Source organism: Balearica regulorum, chromosome 2, assembly GCF_011004875.1.
Source record: "Balearica regulorum gibbericeps isolate bBalReg1 chromosome 2, bBalReg1.pri, whole genome shotgun sequence".
NCBI lineage: Eukaryota > Metazoa > Chordata > Aves > Gruiformes > Gruidae > Balearica > Balearica regulorum.
In genome coordinates, this window is record NC_046185.1 from 163,218,823 (window position 1) to 163,237,918 (window position 19,096).

At 42.6% G+C, this 19,096-nt stretch overlaps 1 protein-coding gene across 1 annotated transcript in view; it reads left to right on the forward strand.

The window, feature by feature from the left end:
• GARS1 (glycyl-tRNA synthetase 1) overlaps positions 1-19,096 on the forward strand; it is a 31,232-nt gene that overhangs the window by 3,118 nt on the left and 9,018 nt on the right. The window contains exons 2-12 of the mRNA XM_075746777.1: positions 711-812; positions 3,693-3,795; positions 4,907-5,048; positions 6,019-6,107; positions 7,546-7,622; positions 9,348-9,493; positions 10,539-10,688; positions 12,270-12,432; positions 13,334-13,498; positions 16,110-16,222; positions 16,766-16,906. Coding sequence (XP_075602892.1) covers positions 711-812; positions 3,693-3,795; positions 4,907-5,048; positions 6,019-6,107; positions 7,546-7,622; positions 9,348-9,493; positions 10,539-10,688; positions 12,270-12,432; positions 13,334-13,498; positions 16,110-16,222; positions 16,766-16,906 — 1,391 coding nt within the window. The remainder of the gene's footprint in view (positions 1-710; positions 813-3,692; positions 3,796-4,906; positions 5,049-6,018; positions 6,108-7,545; positions 7,623-9,347; positions 9,494-10,538; positions 10,689-12,269; positions 12,433-13,333; positions 13,499-16,109; positions 16,223-16,765; positions 16,907-19,096) is intronic.

A 19,096-nucleotide genomic window follows, 5' to 3' on the forward strand; every position in this document is an offset into this window, starting at 1 on the left:
AAGAATTGTCCCCACAGGGCAGAGAGACCTTTGTGGAACTGTAACAAGGTGATGGTGGTTTGACTTGGGTCATGACCCTGGTATAAGCCCACTGCAGGGTTTTGGTGCCCTGAAATATTGGCATTGGGTTTTTTTTTTCATGTTGTTTTGTTTGGTGGTTTGGTTTTTTTTAGTCCATTTTATCCATAGTTACTGGACAGGTTTTAAAAACAATAACTAAAATTTGTGTGCTTACTGGCCAGTTTTGAAGGGATATGACAGAGGAAAAGAAGTCTAAAATGGTCATACATTTTGAAGAAAGGGAAGGGATAGAAGGAAGAGAAGCCTTATTAGTGAGAAAGAGAGCACAAAGCCTGTATTGACCGTTTAAGAATCCGTATAGTTCATCCTCAAAGATAGAAAACTAGGATTTGTGGAAATCTTCTGTGAAGTGGTACATGCAGGAGTATATTTGCACACTGAGATTTAATAACAGGTCTGGGACTTAACAATAGTGTGTGGGGGTGGAATTTCTCTAATGCTGTCTAGTTCTGCTAACTCTCATATGCCTAAGTGTTTCTCACTTCTACCAATTGCAGCAGCCTCTTGAGACCTGCGTGGAGGCAGGACAAAACCCTCCCTTTGGATTGCCAGGGGAGCCGAAAGAAGGAGAGTTCTTCTCTATGGCATTCAAAGAAAGAATCTGTATCCTGTGTTTTGTCTCCTTCTAGGGAGAGCTGGTAAGGAAGCTGAAGGAAGAGAAAGCTCCCCAGGTGGATGTAGACAAAGCTGTAGCAGAGCTCAAAGCTCGGAAGAGGGTCCTAGAAGCAAAGGTGAGTTTGGAAATTAAACTTGAGTTCCATGGTTTTGTCTGAAAAGCCTTGAAATCTCTACTTAATACTTTTTTTTACGGTAATGATTTGGGCTGAACAATCGTAGCAGGGTAGACTGTTTGAATCACTTCTGAAATAGTTTGCAAGTTTCCGACTAGTGGCAATTTCCTTCTTTATTTGTTACGCTAATATCTATTAGCATTAAATCACAGTGTGTGAACGAATAAATATGAGTTCAGGTTGTTCATAGTCAAAGCTGAAATTCACTGTATGTGTTGCTAATCCTTGTTTACTTTTTTGTGCACAGTGAGAATACACGCTGTTCACTGTAGTGACTTTCATCTTCAGATTCTTTGTGCAGTAGTTAAATTCCCAGACTGGCATAGAACATTGTTCTTTAAAAAACATTTCCTTTGCTACAGTTTAAACAAAGTTTTTGGAGCCATTTCAAATGGCCTATGGTTTTCCTCAGCTTTGGAGAGGGGTGTATTGAAATTGTGCCCCTTTTTTAAATGCTGTTGTGCTCTGAAAAGTCTTTCTGCAAACAAAATCATGGAACTTCAAGTTTGTTTTGTCTCTACATCAATAAACAAGTAAAAATAAACTTCCTTATCCTGCAAGCTTCTCTCCACCCTCAGACTGAAACAACAGAAAGAAACTTCCATAGCATAAAAACAGTCAGATGTGCATAATGATTGAGGAAGCTGCGAGGTTCTTTCTAATTTGTATTTCATAGAAAAATGATTGTAGTTGTGCTTTGGTGGTACTCTTAAAATAGATATACCGCTGCTTACAACTAACTTACTGTGAGAATGCGAGTATGCTTGAATTGAAAACAGTTGACCCTATTTGTCCTACAGAGTTGTGTGACTGAACAGTTAGCACACTCTCTCAGGTCTGGCATTATGGCAACCTGTTTGCATACATTTAACCCGAGTAAAAAGATGTCTTTTTTTTTTTTTTTTAACTTACAGCATAGAACTGTGCTTTGAAACCATCGCATGAAACCTGTACTGATAGCTAGGTCGTCCTGGCGTAAATAGTTTCTAAATGTTTTCCCAATTCTGTTTCCCAGCCGTCGGAAGCTCAACGCAGAGAGATGTAGCAAGGCAGGTTAGGAATCTTGGTATCCCTGTTAGCCCCACCTTTACGTTGGAAGAGTGCCTGTAGGATGCAGTGTAGAGACGTACTTGCCAGTTACACAATTTGTGTGGGCTGTATCCCTGTCAGTGTAAGAATGACCTTGCAAACCCTGCATCTGCCCTTTTGAGCGCAGCACTCCAATATAGTCTTTCTTTATTGACAGTGTTTCCAGCGATGCATCATAGCCACTTGGAACTTTTGCAGAAAGCAGCAGTGTGAATGCTTGTTGGCTTGAAAGCTGTACCAGCAACTGCTAAAGCTCTGTGATACGTACTTAAAGGTAGCAGACTGGCGCTGAGTTTGAAGTTTTGAACAGGGCAGAGCAGTTGAATGTTTACAATTCCTTGGCTTATGTCCTCAAACCGTATCTTAAGTCAGTGGATGATTCCGCTGCTATACAGGATCTTTCTTCCCCTCAAAGGCTAACACAGACACTTTTCTGCCTTCTAGGATATGTTTATGATTGTATGCTGGATAGAAGAGACTGTTTCTGTGACTTCTGCACCAGTTTTCACTAGCTATTGTCTTTTGGTGGTAGAAGAGGGGCTCTACAGATTTCTGTAACTACTCCAGTTACTCCTGTGCTGCTGGCCATTTCTCCCTGCCAGCTCCGAATTGGGCCGTGTCACTGTTATTCTCCTCCTGTCTGTCTCTGGGCAAAAGCTGTTCTGAAATGTGATTCTATGTTTTTGGGCAGAGAGTGGCAAATGGATTCCCTTTCCCTGCTTTAAAAGTACTGTTCTGGTGCTTGCTCTTGTGTGTGCTCTCTACCTGTCTTTGACTTGTCTCTTGTGCAAAGTTACTCCTTGGCTCATGCTAATTCATGGGAGCAGCAGAGGTACAGTGCTTTTAATATTAGACCACGTTTATTTGTCTTTATAGATGCTAAAAAAAGAAAAGTTTGAAATTATTGGTTATACAGTACTTTTTATTACTGAAAGGCTGTTCAAAATGATAGTGTTAGCCACTTAGGAGGATCCGAATTAATTTATTTAACTTCTGGGCTTAACTGCTTTAGTTATCGAAACATCTTTGTTGAAGAAATCTTTCAAATCTGTTGACTTTACTAATGGAGTTGGCTGCAAAAATTGTGGGTTTTCAGATGAAATAGTCTGCTGTAGAACATTTTCATGGAATCTTATCAGGGCATTTAGGCACTCTGTAACTAAAGTTTCTGAGAGCAGGGGGCCATATTTATTAAAGAATACATTTTGCAAATAGATATTCTTTGTACAAGTAGCTAAATACACACCTTTGGCAGAGCACAAGGGTGATGGTGTTCATAGTCTTCGTGGTAAAAAATCTTTTCATGTGAGGACCACTTTATTGAAAGCTTCATATACACTCAGATGTTTGTAGTCTGAGCTAGTCATTTTAAGGTCTTTTTATAGTCGGGAGAGGGAAATGGATCAGAAGAAATGCTTTAGAAATTGCCGTTTCTCTCCACTGATTGTAAAGAAGGCTGAGGATAAGTAGCTCAGACTTAGTTGTCTGAAAGTTAGGGCAGATGAGTCCACCTCCGAGTGTCTAAAATGCTGCATTCAGACAATCACGTTCGTAATTGAGCGCTTGAATCTCGGTGTGACCATTTCTCTTTAGAAAAGGAGCATGTTGGCAGGATACCTTTACTTCAAAATGGTCTTTACAGACTTTTGACTCATAGTGGTGAATTGAGAGGATTTCAGCTCCTGCCAGAAACAGGAGGTATTAACTGTTTTTGGTTTGCTTGAATTACAGGAGCTGGCCTTACAGCCCAAAGATGACATCGTGGACAGAGTTAAAATGGAAGACACCCTGAAAAGGAGGTTTTTCTATGATCAAGCCTTTTCTATTTATGGAGGTACGGATTTGAAGAAATTTACATTTTAATTCCTTTAGGGTAATGTTCCAGTCTTTCTAGCTGTGCAAAATGCTGTACTCTTGCAGTGTTATATTAATACAACATAAAATATTTTTTTTTCAAAGTTGGCTTTAAACTTTCCTGCTTGTGTCTGTAAACCTTTCAAAAGTCCCCTCTTCCTAAAGTGTTTAGGTGGGGAGGGGGCTCAAATTTTGTCTTCTGCTTTCTGAATGTAAATGAGTGGACTTTAGGATGCATGTTCTGAGCATTATGTTGTAGAAGATGGTTTCTTTGAGGAGGAGTAGGGTCTTCTGGTGTTTAAGGTGGTGATCAGCTCATTTCTCTGTAACAATTCATCTCTATCTGAGCCCTTCTTGGCAAGATAATGCTGAAAACTACTGTGACCTTTAGAACCTGTTACCTTAATGAACTTTGTCAATGAACTTTATTAAACACGTGAACAAATTTGGCTGTTAAACCTTTTCAGATAGTTGGCTTGAGGCAGCTTGGGGCAGCACAGTGACTGTATGGTTATTGCTCTTTCACCTAAGATACTAAAATAAATACTCTGGTTTGTTTTACTGGCTTTTTCTTTCTTTTTTCAACTTTGTGCCTAAACTAGTGATTGGCAGATAAGCTTTATTGCTGACAATAACATATTGCTCTGGCACATGCATTATCACTTCTGTATTCAGATTCCTCCTTCAGATAGATTGGTCCCACAAAATATAATCCATTAGTGGAGGAAGTGTAGCTTTTACAGTTGTTGATTGCAGGTAGTTATTAGTTTCAGCTTCTACCACTACCTGACACCCCAGTGCACTCTGCGACTGAACTGTATGGGTTAGTGTATAGGGCAGTGTCTGCCTCAGTGGTTCATGAAGTTTACTTTCAGCCTTTATGTTATGGGTCTTTATGTAAAAAGCTTTCTACAGGGAGCCACGTTCCATATTCTGTTTAGCACAGAGAAGCTGATGCTTCATGCTCACAAAATGACCTCAGACTTAAACCAACGGATGGAAACAGTGAGAAGGGAGGACATTTCCTCCAAACAATGTGGATTCATACAGTCTTGCACCAACCACATTTTTTTACCTTTTTCTCTTTGCAGGTGTCAGTGGTCTGTATGACTTTGGGCCTGTTGGGTGTGCTTTGAAGAACAACATCATTCAGGCATGGAGACAGCACTTTATTCAGGAAGAGCAAATCCTGGAGATTGACTGTACTATGCTCACGCCAGAGCCAGTTCTGAAGTAAATATGGGTCTTTTTTTCTGCAGCATGTAATTTCTGGTCATAGTTGCTTTTTACAGTCTTCTGTAAAGTTACCCACAGGGATCTTGAGACTGGGTCACCCAATTTAATACCTATTGCAGTGCAAAATAATTAGATATCAGTGCACAGGTCAGTGTGAGAAACTGTTGTTCCATAAATCAGGGAGAGCAGTGGGACTCATGTCTGAGAGTTTAATGTCTTAATGTCTCTTAGCAGTCCCATTAGGTAAGAAATTGCCATTATTCCTTTTTCTAAAAGATCAAGACGACAAAAAAAAGGATTAGCTGACTTGCCTAAATCTGGGACACCTGGGTCATAGTTAAGGACAGTGGCCAGCCTGCTTGACCATCCTTCCCTTCTCTGTGAAGGGATGGCAAGATACAATGTCTTAATTGAGCTCTGAATGCAAATGATGCTTCTGTAGCCCAGGGGATTGTAGCCCTTATTTTATCCACAGACCAGGTAGAGCGACCATCTTCAAGGGTGAGAGCATAGTTTAGACTCTGAAGCTGTTCACCTCCACCTGTCTCTGCGAGGACTTCCAACAAGTTTGCTAAATATGTCAGAAGATTTGGAAAGAGAGTCTGAGCTGCGTCAACTGCGTTACTTTGTCTGGGTCACAGCATAACAGGCAGAAGCATTCACAGATCACTATTATAAAATAGTGGGAATCTGTCCACCTGAACTACTGGTTACTCCTCATAACTACATCTATGTCTTGCTTTGATCATGATACAGTCCCTAAAGGTGCTAAGTGTCATCTTAGTGACACGTTTTAAGATTTAGATGTATTGATACTTTCTCACAGATGAGATTTTTTTGGACGCATAGTTTGGACACATAGTTTGAAGGACTTTTCTTGATAATGGTCTATCTGCTGGGATCACACAGGACCTGGGGCTGTTCGCTGTCAGCTTTCATGTTCCTTTTTTTGTATCATCTTTTCTAGGACTTCCGGCCATGTAGACAAGTTTGCTGACTTCATGGTGAAAGATGTGAAGAATGGGGAATGTTTTCGTGCTGATCATCTCTTAAAAGGTTTGGTTATGTTCCAAGGTTAGGTGGGCTTGGGGATTCCTTGCAGTGGTACAAACATGGGAAAAGAGTATCTTTCTCAAGGAACGCCAGTTGGTGTAGCCAGTCTTTCATACTTGTGTTTGGAGTTCATTAATCATACCATAACAAAGATCCCATAAGTTCTCAGTTCCACTCAAATGCTGTGTTAGTGTCTTAAATAAAGTACAGGATCTCTAATAAAAACACTCTTGGGTCCCTTTTTATAAAACCCTCTGTCATCAGGCTATAAAAGATTACTGTGTTGTCTAAGCTGAGGACTCTCTATATAACAAGGTCCCTGTTCTCTACCGTGTTCTGATCTTAGTTTTCTTGAGTTTCAGTTGCTTTTTGTTCAGAACTGAGAAATGATGTAATGATGATATAAGGAGACAGAGCATGCTTCCCTATGCAAAGGTTAGTTATGTGGCAGCTGCTGACTTTCGTATGCCTTAGAACTCAACTGGCTTTTGGGAATGTTAAATAGACTTCAGGCATTTCTTAGGTTTGCAAAGTCCTCACACTTCTTTCTGGTTATTGATTAAATTTTGTTTAAAACACAGCGGGGAAAAAAATCACATGAAGGAATCTTAGAAATAAGAAACCTATTTGAAAACTTTTTCATGTACAGCTCCATTGTGAAAGGAAGGATTGTTCCGCTCTATGTTTAAGTGGGTTGTGGTCCCTAATTTTCTGGCTTTTCCTTGGAAGTTAAGTATGTAGAAATATCTATATTGGCATGAAAGCTGTTTTCATAATATTCAGTTAGAATTTTTGTTTTATTAAAAAAAACAAAAGAAGCCCATCTAACCTCTGCCCACTCTGCACGCTGAACAGCATCACAGAGATGACTGTCCTTGTCTCTTCTGCAGCCCATCACTGGTGAACAGCCACCTGCTGTTACTGCCACTAAAAAGTCAGATTGCTTTTTTCAAATGAGAGTGGGAAGTCTTGGCATCACTGTCTGCCTTTGTATCTCATGGAGAATGTTATGCTTTAAAGTAGAATGCAATCTAACCCTACTGTACCAACTCAGTACGTGCCTCTGAGTCCATTTGGATAAAATTAGCTTTGCTGGCTTGGGATCAGATGTTGCTTTTAATTTCCAGTCTGTATAGAAAGAAAATAAGGAGAAAGGGACTACAAAGCTACTGCTTGGGTTTAGAGGAACGAGTATTGGAAAGAGGCTAGATAAGGACCTGTTGTTTTCCTTGTGGCACACGGTACAGCAAACTGGTGCAGCTCTGCAGCTGTAGGTCAGCGTTGCCCTGCTGACATGAGTGGAGTTATCCTGACAGACACAAGCAAGGCAAATGGTGGACATACACTCATGCTGGAGGATCCCTCTGATCTGTCTACCTTTAGATTTGGGTCAGTGATGGGGTTGCAGTATAAACTCACTACATACTTTTCTTGCTTACAGCTCACCTGAAAAAGCTTATGTCTGACAAGAAGTGCACAGCAGAAAAAAAGGCAGAAATGGAAAATGTTCTAACGCAGGTAGGTGCCTGCATGAGGCGGTGAATGCTTCAGGGATGTGTGTGTAACAGAGGAAATGCAGTGCACCTAGTCCAGAGGCAGTGTCTCTTCTATGTCTTGAAACGTGCTCAGAAATCTTTACCTCAGTGATCTCATAGGCTGTACATGTTCCTAAATACTGAAAACTTACTGGTTAACAAATACTGTAAACTTGCTGGTGAATTTCATCTCCCTTCTTCTGCTGTTTTGGGGAGTTATTGCTATTATATTAGTCTCTTGAATGTTGGATTGGTAGGGCTTGAAGCTCTGTCCTTGGAGCTGGTCTGCTGTGTTCCACCTCACACCCTGGCAAAAGGCCTGTTTCTTCTGAATCCGCCCTGTATGACACAAAGGAACAGAGATGGATAAGAAGTTTTGTCAGGGTTTTTCTGAATCACCTGAGCACTGAATTGGTATGTTTTAAAGTTGTCTCAGCTTTGAAGCACTTGAGATTTTCTCCTCTGTCTCTAGCACCCTGCATAGATACTTACTTTTATCCTCATGAGAATAGTTGGTGCTCCAGGCTGACATTGCTGAGCAGCTGTAGAAACGTTTGCCTTTATTTTTGTCATTTGTTTTTCTTACTTTGTTTTTAATGTTTTTTTTCTCATGACTTCGAAGATAAATGCTTCCAGAGCCATGCATAGAATGAATATTTCCTTCCAGAAAGAGCAACTTTTTTCAGTGTGTTGCGTCAGTGAGCAGCTGTCATTTGGTTTTCCGCACTACAACACTGAACTTTGACCATCCTTTAGGGGAATCCCTCTATTAATAATCTCCTGTCTTGAGTTTTCTTTGATGTGTGAAGGATCACAACAATTAATGCTAGAAGCAGCTAATTTGATTTAAAACTTGAGTGTTAAATCATTGCTATACTGTTCAGTATAGATCCTCTATGGTCCTTAAGTCTAGAAACTACGTTTAAATGTACATATGCAAAAGGCTAGTACATAAATGCACAAAACAATGTCAGAAATTGCGACTTTTGTGTGGTTAGATTGCAGTTAGATCTGTGGTTCTACTACTGCTTGATTCCCATCTTTCAGAGAGAGAGGAAGGTAGGGTCCTGCAAGGGGCTGACATTATCCCACTTGTGAAAATGTCCAGTTGTTACCAAATTGTTTTCAGAGCAAATGGAAAATCTTTCACCAAGAAGCCCTGTGCTGCAGATTTGCTCTATTTAACTAAAATGCAGAACAGCTCTGAAAGGAAGCATCCAATATATAGTTTGAATGAATCTATATTGTGTTTCATGCAGCAGAAGAAAGAGAAATGAATGCAGACAAAGCCCTGCAGAAATTTCAGCTTTCTTCACTCTCATTGCTGTGTTTTTTTCCTTCCCAGCACACTGCTCCCCAGGTTTTAGCTGAAACTGTTCAAAAGAAGCTACTGGTGGGTGGTGATGCAGTCCCAATGACTTTTCTTCTGCTTTACGCCCACTCTCATGCTCAGTGCTTGCATTTCTGTCTAGCCTTCAGACTTCCTGTGGTATGGCTGAGTTGTGGACCTATATGACTAAAACGGGTTTGCAGATGTGCAGTCTATTCTTTTACCATTGGTTCAAACTTTAGCTTGCTTGAAAATTCAGGTTAAAAGGGAGTATTTTGGGCAGGTGATTCAGAGCTGTGGATCGTGCTCACTAGAAGATGAAAAGGGCATAATTCATTGCTGTTATCTAGTAATAATTCTCCTGTGTTTTGATATTAGTTGGACAATTACGGCCAGCAAGAACTTGCAGATCTGTTTGTGAACTACAACGTGAAATCACCCATCACTGGGAATGACTTGTCCCCTCCTGTTTCTTTCAATCTGATGTTCAAGACCTCCATTGGGCCTGGAGGAAACATGCCTGGGTAGGTACTAATCTCATTCTGCTCACACTCTCCCTTCTTCATACATCACTTGGAATAAAAATGAAGTCTCAACAGGATTGAAATACTCAGTTTTTTCTTGAGTAGCCTTCCCCTACCTTTCAGTCCCAAGTCATCTCTGGCAGGCTGGCATTGTGCTGGCATTGGCATTTCACTTTGTACTCTTGGTGAAAGGTAGGAGAAGCAAGGAGCTGTTGCAGAGTCATGAAAATCCTTGAAGCAGCCAGACTAATTGGATCACAGCAATGCCCTTACTGCTTGGAGTTGTTTCCATAAAGACAGTTAATATTGGGTTCCCAATTGTCAGCAACTTCATGGCTATAGAGAACATGCTTCAGTGTACCTGTTTCAGGATGAAGTTAGTTAGCAGGGTGATCCAGTGGTAGCATCATTTGGTAGGTGTTTGTAGTTAGTGTGTGAGATTGTAGAGGCTGTTGTCTTGAGTTGGGGTCTCTGAAACTAAAGCTGAACCCCCAATGAAAAGTGCAAAATGTGATATTTGCATGTGCTCTGGGATGGGATTGGAGATACGTGTCATATGTGTAGTACATGAAATAGTCTGTGTAGGTGGTGTCCCCTGTGGAAGTCTCAAATCACTGTAGGGGATGTAGGGGCCTTACACTAAAGCCACTTCACAGTTTGTGTAACAGCAGAGGTGCAGTCATGGTTTGCCTGCAAAATCCGTGTTTGTAAACAGCCTGGTACAGCGCAAAGGCAAGGAGGCTGCATTCCGTGCGACCTTCTTGATGCCACTGTATTTCATTCAAATGCCTTTTTCCATTCTCTGCTTGCATCTCAAAAGCATCCAAGTCGTCCAGTTTACTTTTGGGAGTAACGATGGAGTGCTGATGTTTGTTTGCTTTTTCCCCCTCGGTCTATTGCTTCATTATTTTGTGTCTGGAGTTAAAAGACTCAAGAGAAAAAGTACCACCTTTAAGTTTTGTAATAACTGTGGATTTTCTTTTCTCACTGCTTTCCCCATCCTTTTATCTTGCTGAATTTTCCTTTTTTCCCTGTCTCCTTTCAGCTATCTGAGGCCAGAAACTGCGCAGGGAATATTCCTCAACTTCAAACGCCTTCTGGAGTTTAACCAAGGCAAACTGCCTTTTGCTGCTGCCCAGATTGGAAATTCCTTCAGAAATGAAATCTCACCCCGCTCCGGCCTTATCAGAGTGAGGTACTGCAAATTTCTTCTTTCAACAGAAGGGTGCCTGGGAGCAGGTAGCACCTTTCTTTTCTTCCAGCATTTGTACATGGTTGTTCCACGCTAGTGCTTTCTTCCAGAGGACTCCTCATAATGTGCCTAGTGAGTCTCCGGGTTCATGGGCAAAGAACTCGATTAAGTTTTTAACTATAGAATTCTATCTAAGCCTGGCTGGTGAAAAGTAGGATCTCTGAAATAGCTGTTGTATTAGAAACACCTAGATTAAACTCAGTTTTACTAACAGAATTTGGCTTCCTTCAAATCTAAACAAATCATATTAAAGGTAGCTGTGTTCTCTACAGGGTATGCAACTTTGCTTGTTTAATTACGTTCACGTGATTTACTTGAAAACTGAAATCGGAATCAAAATGTGATTCATTTTGCAGAAGTATTTCCAGTCTCAGTTCTGCAGATTCTGCAGTTCTGCGACTTACTACAGAGAGGAACTTGGGAGATAACCTGACTCAGGACATGTGTTTACGTCCCAGGAACAGTCAAGCGGGAAAGCTCAACGTTATTGAGAATTACTTTCAAAGCTTTCTGTCTCAGGGTAGAAGTGATTATTGCATTTCATTAAGGATAAACTGTATTTCAACTGAACTATTCTGAACAGAAGTCTCCTCTGTCTTAATTTGGAACAAGAGCTCCCATGCACAGTCAGTGTGGTTCTGCCATACCACAAGCAGTATGTGTTGTAAACTTGGTAATTGGTTAATATGGTGCCATAGATGTCACTGAGAGGCAGTGGCAGCATTAGCACTAAAGAACCTCTGTGGAATTTTCTCAGTCCTCCTGTTCTCTCTTGCACATCTGGAAATGAGAACTTTTCTCATTGAAATGCATTTTCAGTCAAATATAAATTATGTGCTTGTGGTGCATTTATTGGAGACTGTGTTATTATGCTATCATAGCAAATTACATCCTGATGCCTGTGATTTAAAGTTAATGATTACCTAGAGCGTTTTTAAAGGTTCTTGATAACAACCTAATTCAATGTAAAGTGATTTCAGACAAGAAGGCTAAGAATCAATGTATAAGTATAGATGTATTAAAGACAAATTCTTAAAAGAGAATGTGCACCACTGCTGATTTAGCAGTATAATTATCTTCAAGAAATTATCACCTCACCTGGCTATTTTAGGCACCTCTGATATGAGTTAAGGCTACTGAATTAATCAGTGGATTACTCTTCATGACCCTGTAGGAAATGTGTGCTTCTAATATGGGCATCACAGCAGTCTGGAAAACTCCGGAGAACTTCTGGAAGTATTTCCAAAGGTGGTGTTCTCTGCTCTGAATCACAGTGGTGGTAACCATGGCCTGGAGATCCCTGGATGAATTTGTAGAAAGTTTTATTAGGAATTTGAAGATGAAAATAAATCCAGTGTCAAGACTGGTTCATGTTCCAGTCTATAGATTATCTTAGCTCTGAGTTTGCTTATGTTTTTAAAGTACTGACTTGCTTGTGAGAAGCTAAAGCATAATCAGTTATTAGAAGGGCTGTGGCTAACACAGAAAATCTTTAATACACGTGGTTGTTTATGTCTTCATTAGGGAATTCACCATGGCAGAAATTGAGCACTTTGTGGATCCCAGTGAGAAAAATCACCCCAAGTTTCAGAATGTGGCAGATCTCAACATCCTCCTGTACTCTTCCAAGGCGCAGGTCAGCGGGCAGTCTGCCCATGTAATGCGGCTGGGAGATGCTGTCCAACAGGTAATGTTCCTCTTGCAAGTACATGGAGCTTGCTCTCTTGAAGGTTGCTCTCAAGGCTAAATTACAAACTGTTGAGTTGGTGCCAGCTGGGGTTTGCTCCCAGATTTAAGAGTCAGTTCTCTTCAGTGAACCAGTGTGACTGAGATCTGAGCCTGGCCCTTGTTATCAGTAATGAAAGGCTGCAAGTGGTGCTGGGATAGTGGTTAGAGATTAAGCTTCACACTTACCTAATGGGAGAGGAATGGTAAGGAATACTAATATCTGCCAAAAACTCGGCAGTGACTGGGAATCTAATTCTCAGCTGCTGCCCCCCATCAGTACGTAGCTTGCACGTTGAGGTTTTGCTACCTGATTCTCCTTGCATACAAGTTATGAATAACTAAGTTTACTGACTTCCCCCATTCCCCCAAAATCGCAAATAAAAAACCCCTACCAAAACCCTGCTCTGCCCCTCCAATCCAAACGACCCTCCCAAAACATAAACACCACCACCACCACCACCACCCCCTTGTTGTATTGTAACTGTGAACTGTAGGGTGCAGCTGTTGTGGGGTCCTGAGCCATAACTGCAATTCCCATGCACTGCTGTAATACCAGTGGCTGCACTGTTGGATACAGCAGAGTATTTTCAAGTGGGTGATCTTCAGAAACTATCAGTGATGAGTCCTAGAGCAATAATAACTTGCTGTTTTGCTCAGATGGAGATACTGCCAGTGGCAGTAGGTGAATTTGAAAAGATGTAATAGTTTCAGGGGAGACATAGTACTTTATCACAGGCAGCTGCAGGAAGTGCTGTCTGTAATGTGTCAAGTTGTCTGCAGAAGTACAACAGATGATGACTTTGCTTCCTTAGGAGTTAATGTCTATGAGGTTTTTTTTCTTCCTCTTTTTCCCTTTCCAGGGTGTCATCAATAACTCCATTCTTGGTTACTACATTGGCAGAATCTACCTCTTCCTTACAAAGGTCGGTGTATCCCCAGGGAAGCTGCGCTTCCGACAGCACATGGAGAATGAGATGGCTCATTATGCCTGTGACTGCTGGGATGCAGAGTCCAAAACATCGTATGTAAGTGGCAAAGCAAAACAGCAAGTGGCACTCCCTGTCAGATCTGTTGATAGTGCGGGGAGGGGCTCCGTTTTATTTCTTGTTTTTTAAAACTAAGGATATGAGTCTGATTTCTGTCTAGCCACATGTTGGTATGAACACACTTACTGCAGTGCAAATGTTCTGAATCCTTAGTCCTTACAAATTCTTTGAACTGTTCGTGCTTGTTTGTAGGTCCATGCTTCAGACTCCTCTGGTGGAGCCTTAAGTTGCTCGTGGACATTGCAGTGGTAAAATTTCACCTGGAGTTAAAGGAAAGGTCCCGGTGCTTTCCAAAGACTATAACCCCTGTAAAAGCAGCAGGGAAAGATTTGTTTTGCTAGAGTTACTCCAGGGCGGATTCCTTCCTGCTAGAATGCTTGCTTTTCCATTCCCACTACCAAGCTGTGAGAAATAAGAGTTCACTCCTACCAGTTCAGACAGCAGGTGCTGGGAGAAAAATTTCCCAAGGATTTTTTAGCTTCCTGTTGAGAGGTTAAGAGCTTTTCAGTTCAGGCCTTGTTGGATGCTTTGTTTTTCTCTTATATTGTTGGCTGGATTTTGAAAAATGTCGTCTTCTTTTTTTTTTTTTTTTTTCTTTCAAGTAAACCAGCAGTAGGTAGGTAGGGGCAAGGCTCTTAGACTCATTTTAGGCTCTCTTGGAGAGCTTTCAGCCTCTTCAGGAAATCTCAGCCAAGTATATCAGTTGGAATGATAGTTTCAAAAGAAATATTAGAAGGTGTAGTAACTAGACTGTATTGATTAAGAAGTCATTACCCTCTTTAAGGGTACAGAATCTACTTTTTAGTCGAATCTGAGTTAAAAAAAGAAAGAAAAAGTTATTTCATTATTTTTCCCTCATGTAGTGAAGTGCGCGTTCTTCCTGGTTAGCTTTTCCAAGGCATCTGGGGTGTGTGCAGATTCCTGAAAATAGCTAGAGAACTCTGTGTGATCTTGTTCCAATAAAGGATCAAAAGATCGAAGGGATTTTGCTGAGGTCTACGGGGTTAGCCTGTGACATTGCAGTGACCCTTACATGGGTAGACCCCATCCACAGTCCTGATCAGTTTGATAGCCAAACTGGTAGCGTGCTCGGCCAAAGGTGTCCACACAGGGAATGGGTCAAGGCTTCAAATGGTTCAGACAGCCTTATTTATGGGCAGGGAGAACCGAGGGCTGAGGAGGTTATGTGTGGATGATGGTTTTTGCCCATGCAGGGTTTTTTGGTTGGTTTTTTTTGTTTGTTTTGTTTTCTCTCTTTTCTTTTAAGGAGCTGAAACAGGCTTATCACTAGTAATGTTTCATTACAGCTAGTTAGAGCCATAGTAGCCAGTAAAATTCCACTAAATGATGTGAATGTGAACAAAAATAATATGAACAAAAAAATTCCTACAGCTTGGATGAGTGATTGTCTTCATATAGAAAAGCCCTGTAGAAACAATAGAAGGAATGGCTTCTTCTGACTGTAGATAGCAGCCTTTCTTTCCAGCCAGCCCAAAACAGGCTCGACATGTGTGGGTCACAATAAGATTAATAAACTTTGCAAGCTTTGTCACAGATCAGGACAACACTCACAGAGCAGTATGTCCAACAGCCTCATGCAGAGGTGAAGACAGCAATCCCAGGGGCATGACAAAACCACCTTGTGAGCTGGACTCACGCTTTGGTTTGTCATTTAACTCTGACCAAAAATGTTTATACAAGCCTTCGGCGCTCTGTAGTAAGAAGTTAACTACACTGAATGGTTTAAAATCCGTTCTATAAAGTTGTTAAATAAACCTCCTGAGAAGTAGCTGTAGTACCCTAATGGTTCAATTTGTTTAAAATTTCCCAAGATGTTCTGGAACACCATGTTTTTTCCAGAACAGGGATTTCTGCTGTTCACATACCTTTCCTGACACCCTGCTATATCACTGCAGACTGGAAATCTATGCAGCATCTGACTGTATCCTCATGCTGATGTGACGGAGTGAATGGAAAGCAGCTCATATGCCTTTTCTTTTATGGGATTATCTTTTAGAAAATCCAGGTGGTGGTTGTATTTGCTGCAAGTGTTGGAAGGCTTCATCAGTTCCGTGTGTATGAATGGTGTTTTGAGATTCCTCTTTGCCATACATGCTGAGATGTTGAAAGAAGTGCTTCCCTTGCATATGAGCTGTGTCTTACTAGCTCGCAGGCCAAGCTTTTGGCCGTTCTAGTGTGGCTGGTTGCCTGCTGTCTATTTCGTATTTGCGGAGCAGCAGAGCCCCCAGGGCACGATGTCTTCGTGTGCCTATAGCATGTGAGCGATAGGATTGTATACTCTGGCCCCAGCCCCGAGCTATCGGCACAGTGCTGCGTTCTGCCAAGTCGTGTGGAAAACCCGGCCCTGAACACAGGCACTGGTTAGATAACTGATCGTTTCCTCTGGAAACAAATGGAATCATTCAAATGAAGGAGCAACTAGTGAGTGAGGGCTGCTTATTGTAACAGAGCTAATTATGTAGAAAAAACACTCATGGGAGCAGGGAGGGCTTAAGGGTGAATAAACATATTTGATGGTTAAGTGGACAAAAAAGTGAGTTGGTAAAAGCTTCCACTTCTGTTTTTTCAGGGTTGGATTGAGATCGTTGGCTGTGCTGATCGTTCCTGCTATGACCTCTCCTGCCATGCCCGTGCCACCAAAGTTCCTCTTATAGCTGAGAAGCCTCTCAAAGAACCTATATCCTTTCAGAATAAACCAGATTCTCGTGCAGTGAAAAGTGATTTGACAGTGAGAGAGTTTTGGAGAGCTGTGCACCTCTGTTTTAAGTTAGATCTGTAAATTTAACAGGGTAAACCTAGAGCAGCAGACGAGCGTGACTTTGGGAAATAACCTGGAAAGGATTGAGCATGTGGGTGACTTTACTCAGGTGGGCAAAAGGGATTTACTATTGTGCTTGGGTTTTTTTTCTAGCTTAATGCTAGGCTCTGTTTTGACTGTCAAGCATGGTTCAAATGTGAATGTGGGGTTACTATTCCAGGTTACTTCATGTCACACCATGGTTCTGCTGCTAGCTGTACTTGTAAAAAAAAGTTGTATTCTTTCAAAATTTGTGACCTTTTGCCCTTCAGTATTTTTTATTGTTGCTTTCCTCTATTGGAGAGAAGTTCCTTAATCCACTAGCAGAGGAGATTTCTTTGTGTCATGTAGCAATTAGCTTTGACATAGCAAAAGATCCAGTCCCTGCTTTCTGTCATCTTGAACTCCTTAACTGCCCTGTACAGAACAGTCAACATTGTTCAGTTTGAGGCAAATAAGGGAGCCATTGGCAAAGCTTATAAGAAGGATGCAAAGGTGGTGATGGAATACCTTTCCATATGTGATGAGTGTTACATCACCGAGATGGAGCAGCTGCTCAATGAGAAAGGGTGAGCTGACTGCGTGTGCATGGTACCCTTCTCTGACACCTCTGATGAGGGTTCCTGAAGTGCTGCTGGATTAGTTTGAGCCACTTGAAACCAGCTTCCTCCTGAGAGTAGGCTGAGTGGATCATCTGAAACATGCTGTCCCTTCCACCTCATCATGGCTGGTTATAGAATCATAGAATGGTTTGGGTTGGAAGGGACCTTTAAAGATCATCTAGTTCCAACCCCTCTGCTGCGGGCAGGGACACCCTCCACTAGACCATGTTGCCCAAAGCCTCATCCAACCTGGCCTTGAACACTTCCAGGGATGGGGCAGCCACAACCTCTCTGGGCAACCTGTGTCAGTGCCTCACCACTCCAACAGTAAAGAATTTCTTTCTAACATCTAATCTAAATCGACCCTCCTTCAGCTTAAACCCATTCCCCCTTGTCCTGTCACTACACTCCCTGATAAACAGTCCCTCACCATCTTTCCTGTAGGCCCCTTCAGGTACTGGAATTCAGCCACAATTAGATCTCCCCAGAGCCGCCTTTTCTCCAGGCTGAACAATCCCAACTCTCTCAGCCTGTCCTCATAGCAGAGGTGCTCCATCCTTCTGATCAGCTTCGTGGCCTCCTCAGGACTCTCTCCAACAGCTCCATGTCTCTCCTGTACTGGGGCCCCCAGAGCTGGATGCAGTACTGCAGGTGGGGTCTCACCAGAGCAGAGTAGAGGGGCAGGATCACCTCCCTCGACCTGCTGGTCACACCTCTTTTGATGCAGCCCAGGACACAGTTGGCTTTCTGGGCTGCAAGCGCACACTGCTGGCTCATGTTGAGCTTCCCATCAATCAATACCCCCAAGTCCTTCTCCTCAGGGCTGCTTTCAATCCATTCCTCGCCCAGCCCATAGTCGTGCTTGGCATTGCACTGGCCCACATGCAGGACCTTCCACTTGGCCTTGTTGAACTTCATGCAGTTTGCACAGGCCCACCTCTCCAGCCTGTCCGGGTCCCTCTGGATGGCATCCCTTCCCTCCAGCATGTTGACCACACCACACAGCTTGGTGTCGTTGGCAAACTTGCTGAGGGTGCACTCGATCCCACTGTCCATGTTGCCAACAAAGATGTTGAACAGTGCTGGTCCCAGTACAGACCCCTGAGGAACGCCACTCATCACCGTTCTCCACTTGGACATTGAGCCGTTGACCACAACTCTTTGAGTGCGACCATCCAGCCAATTCCCTGTCCACTGAGTGGTCCATCCATTGAGTCCACGTCTCTCCAATTTAGACACAAGGATGTCATGCGGGACAGTGTCCAATGACTTGCACAAGTCCAGGTAGATGACATCAGTTGCCCTTCCCTTATCCACCGATGCTGTCACCCCATCATAGAAGGTCACCAAATTTGTCAGGCACAATTTGCCCCTAGTGAAGCCGTGTTGGCTGTCACCAATCACCTCCTCATTTTCCATGTGCCTGAGCATAGTCTCCAGGAGGGTCTGCTCCATAATCTTGCCAGGCACGGAGGTGAGACTGACCGGCCTATAGTTCCCTGGGTCTTCCTTTTTACCCTTCTTAAAAATGGGGGTTATGTTCCCCCTCTTCCAGTTGGCAGGAACTTGGCCGGACTGCCAGGACTGCTCAAATATGATGGCGAGTGGCCTGGCCACTTCATCCGCCAGTTCCCTCAAGACCCGCGAATGCATCTCATCAGGTCCCATGGACTTGTGCACCTTCAGATTCCTTAGATATTCTCAAACCTGATCTTCTCCTACAATGGGTGGTTCTGCATTCTCCCAGTCCCTGCCTTGTGCAACCTGGGCAGTGTGGCTCAAGCATTTGCCAGTGAAGACTGAGGCAAAGAAGTCGTTGAGTACCTCAGCCTTCTCCATATCCTGGGTAACCAGTTCACCCGTTTTGTTCCGGAGGGGACCCACATTTTCCCTCATCCTCCTTTTCTCACTGACATACCTATAGAAGTTTTTCTTGTTGTCCTTGACATCCCTGGCCAGACTAATTTCTATCAGGGCTTTGGCTTTCCTAACCTGCTCCCTGGCTGCTTGGACAGTTTCTCTGTGTTCTTCCCAGGCTACCTGCCCTTGCTTCCACCCTCTGTAGGCTTCCTTTTCTTGTTTGACTTTGCCCAGGAGCATCTTCTTCATCCATGGGGGCCTCTTGGTGGTTTTGCTTGACTTGCTCTTTGTTGGGAT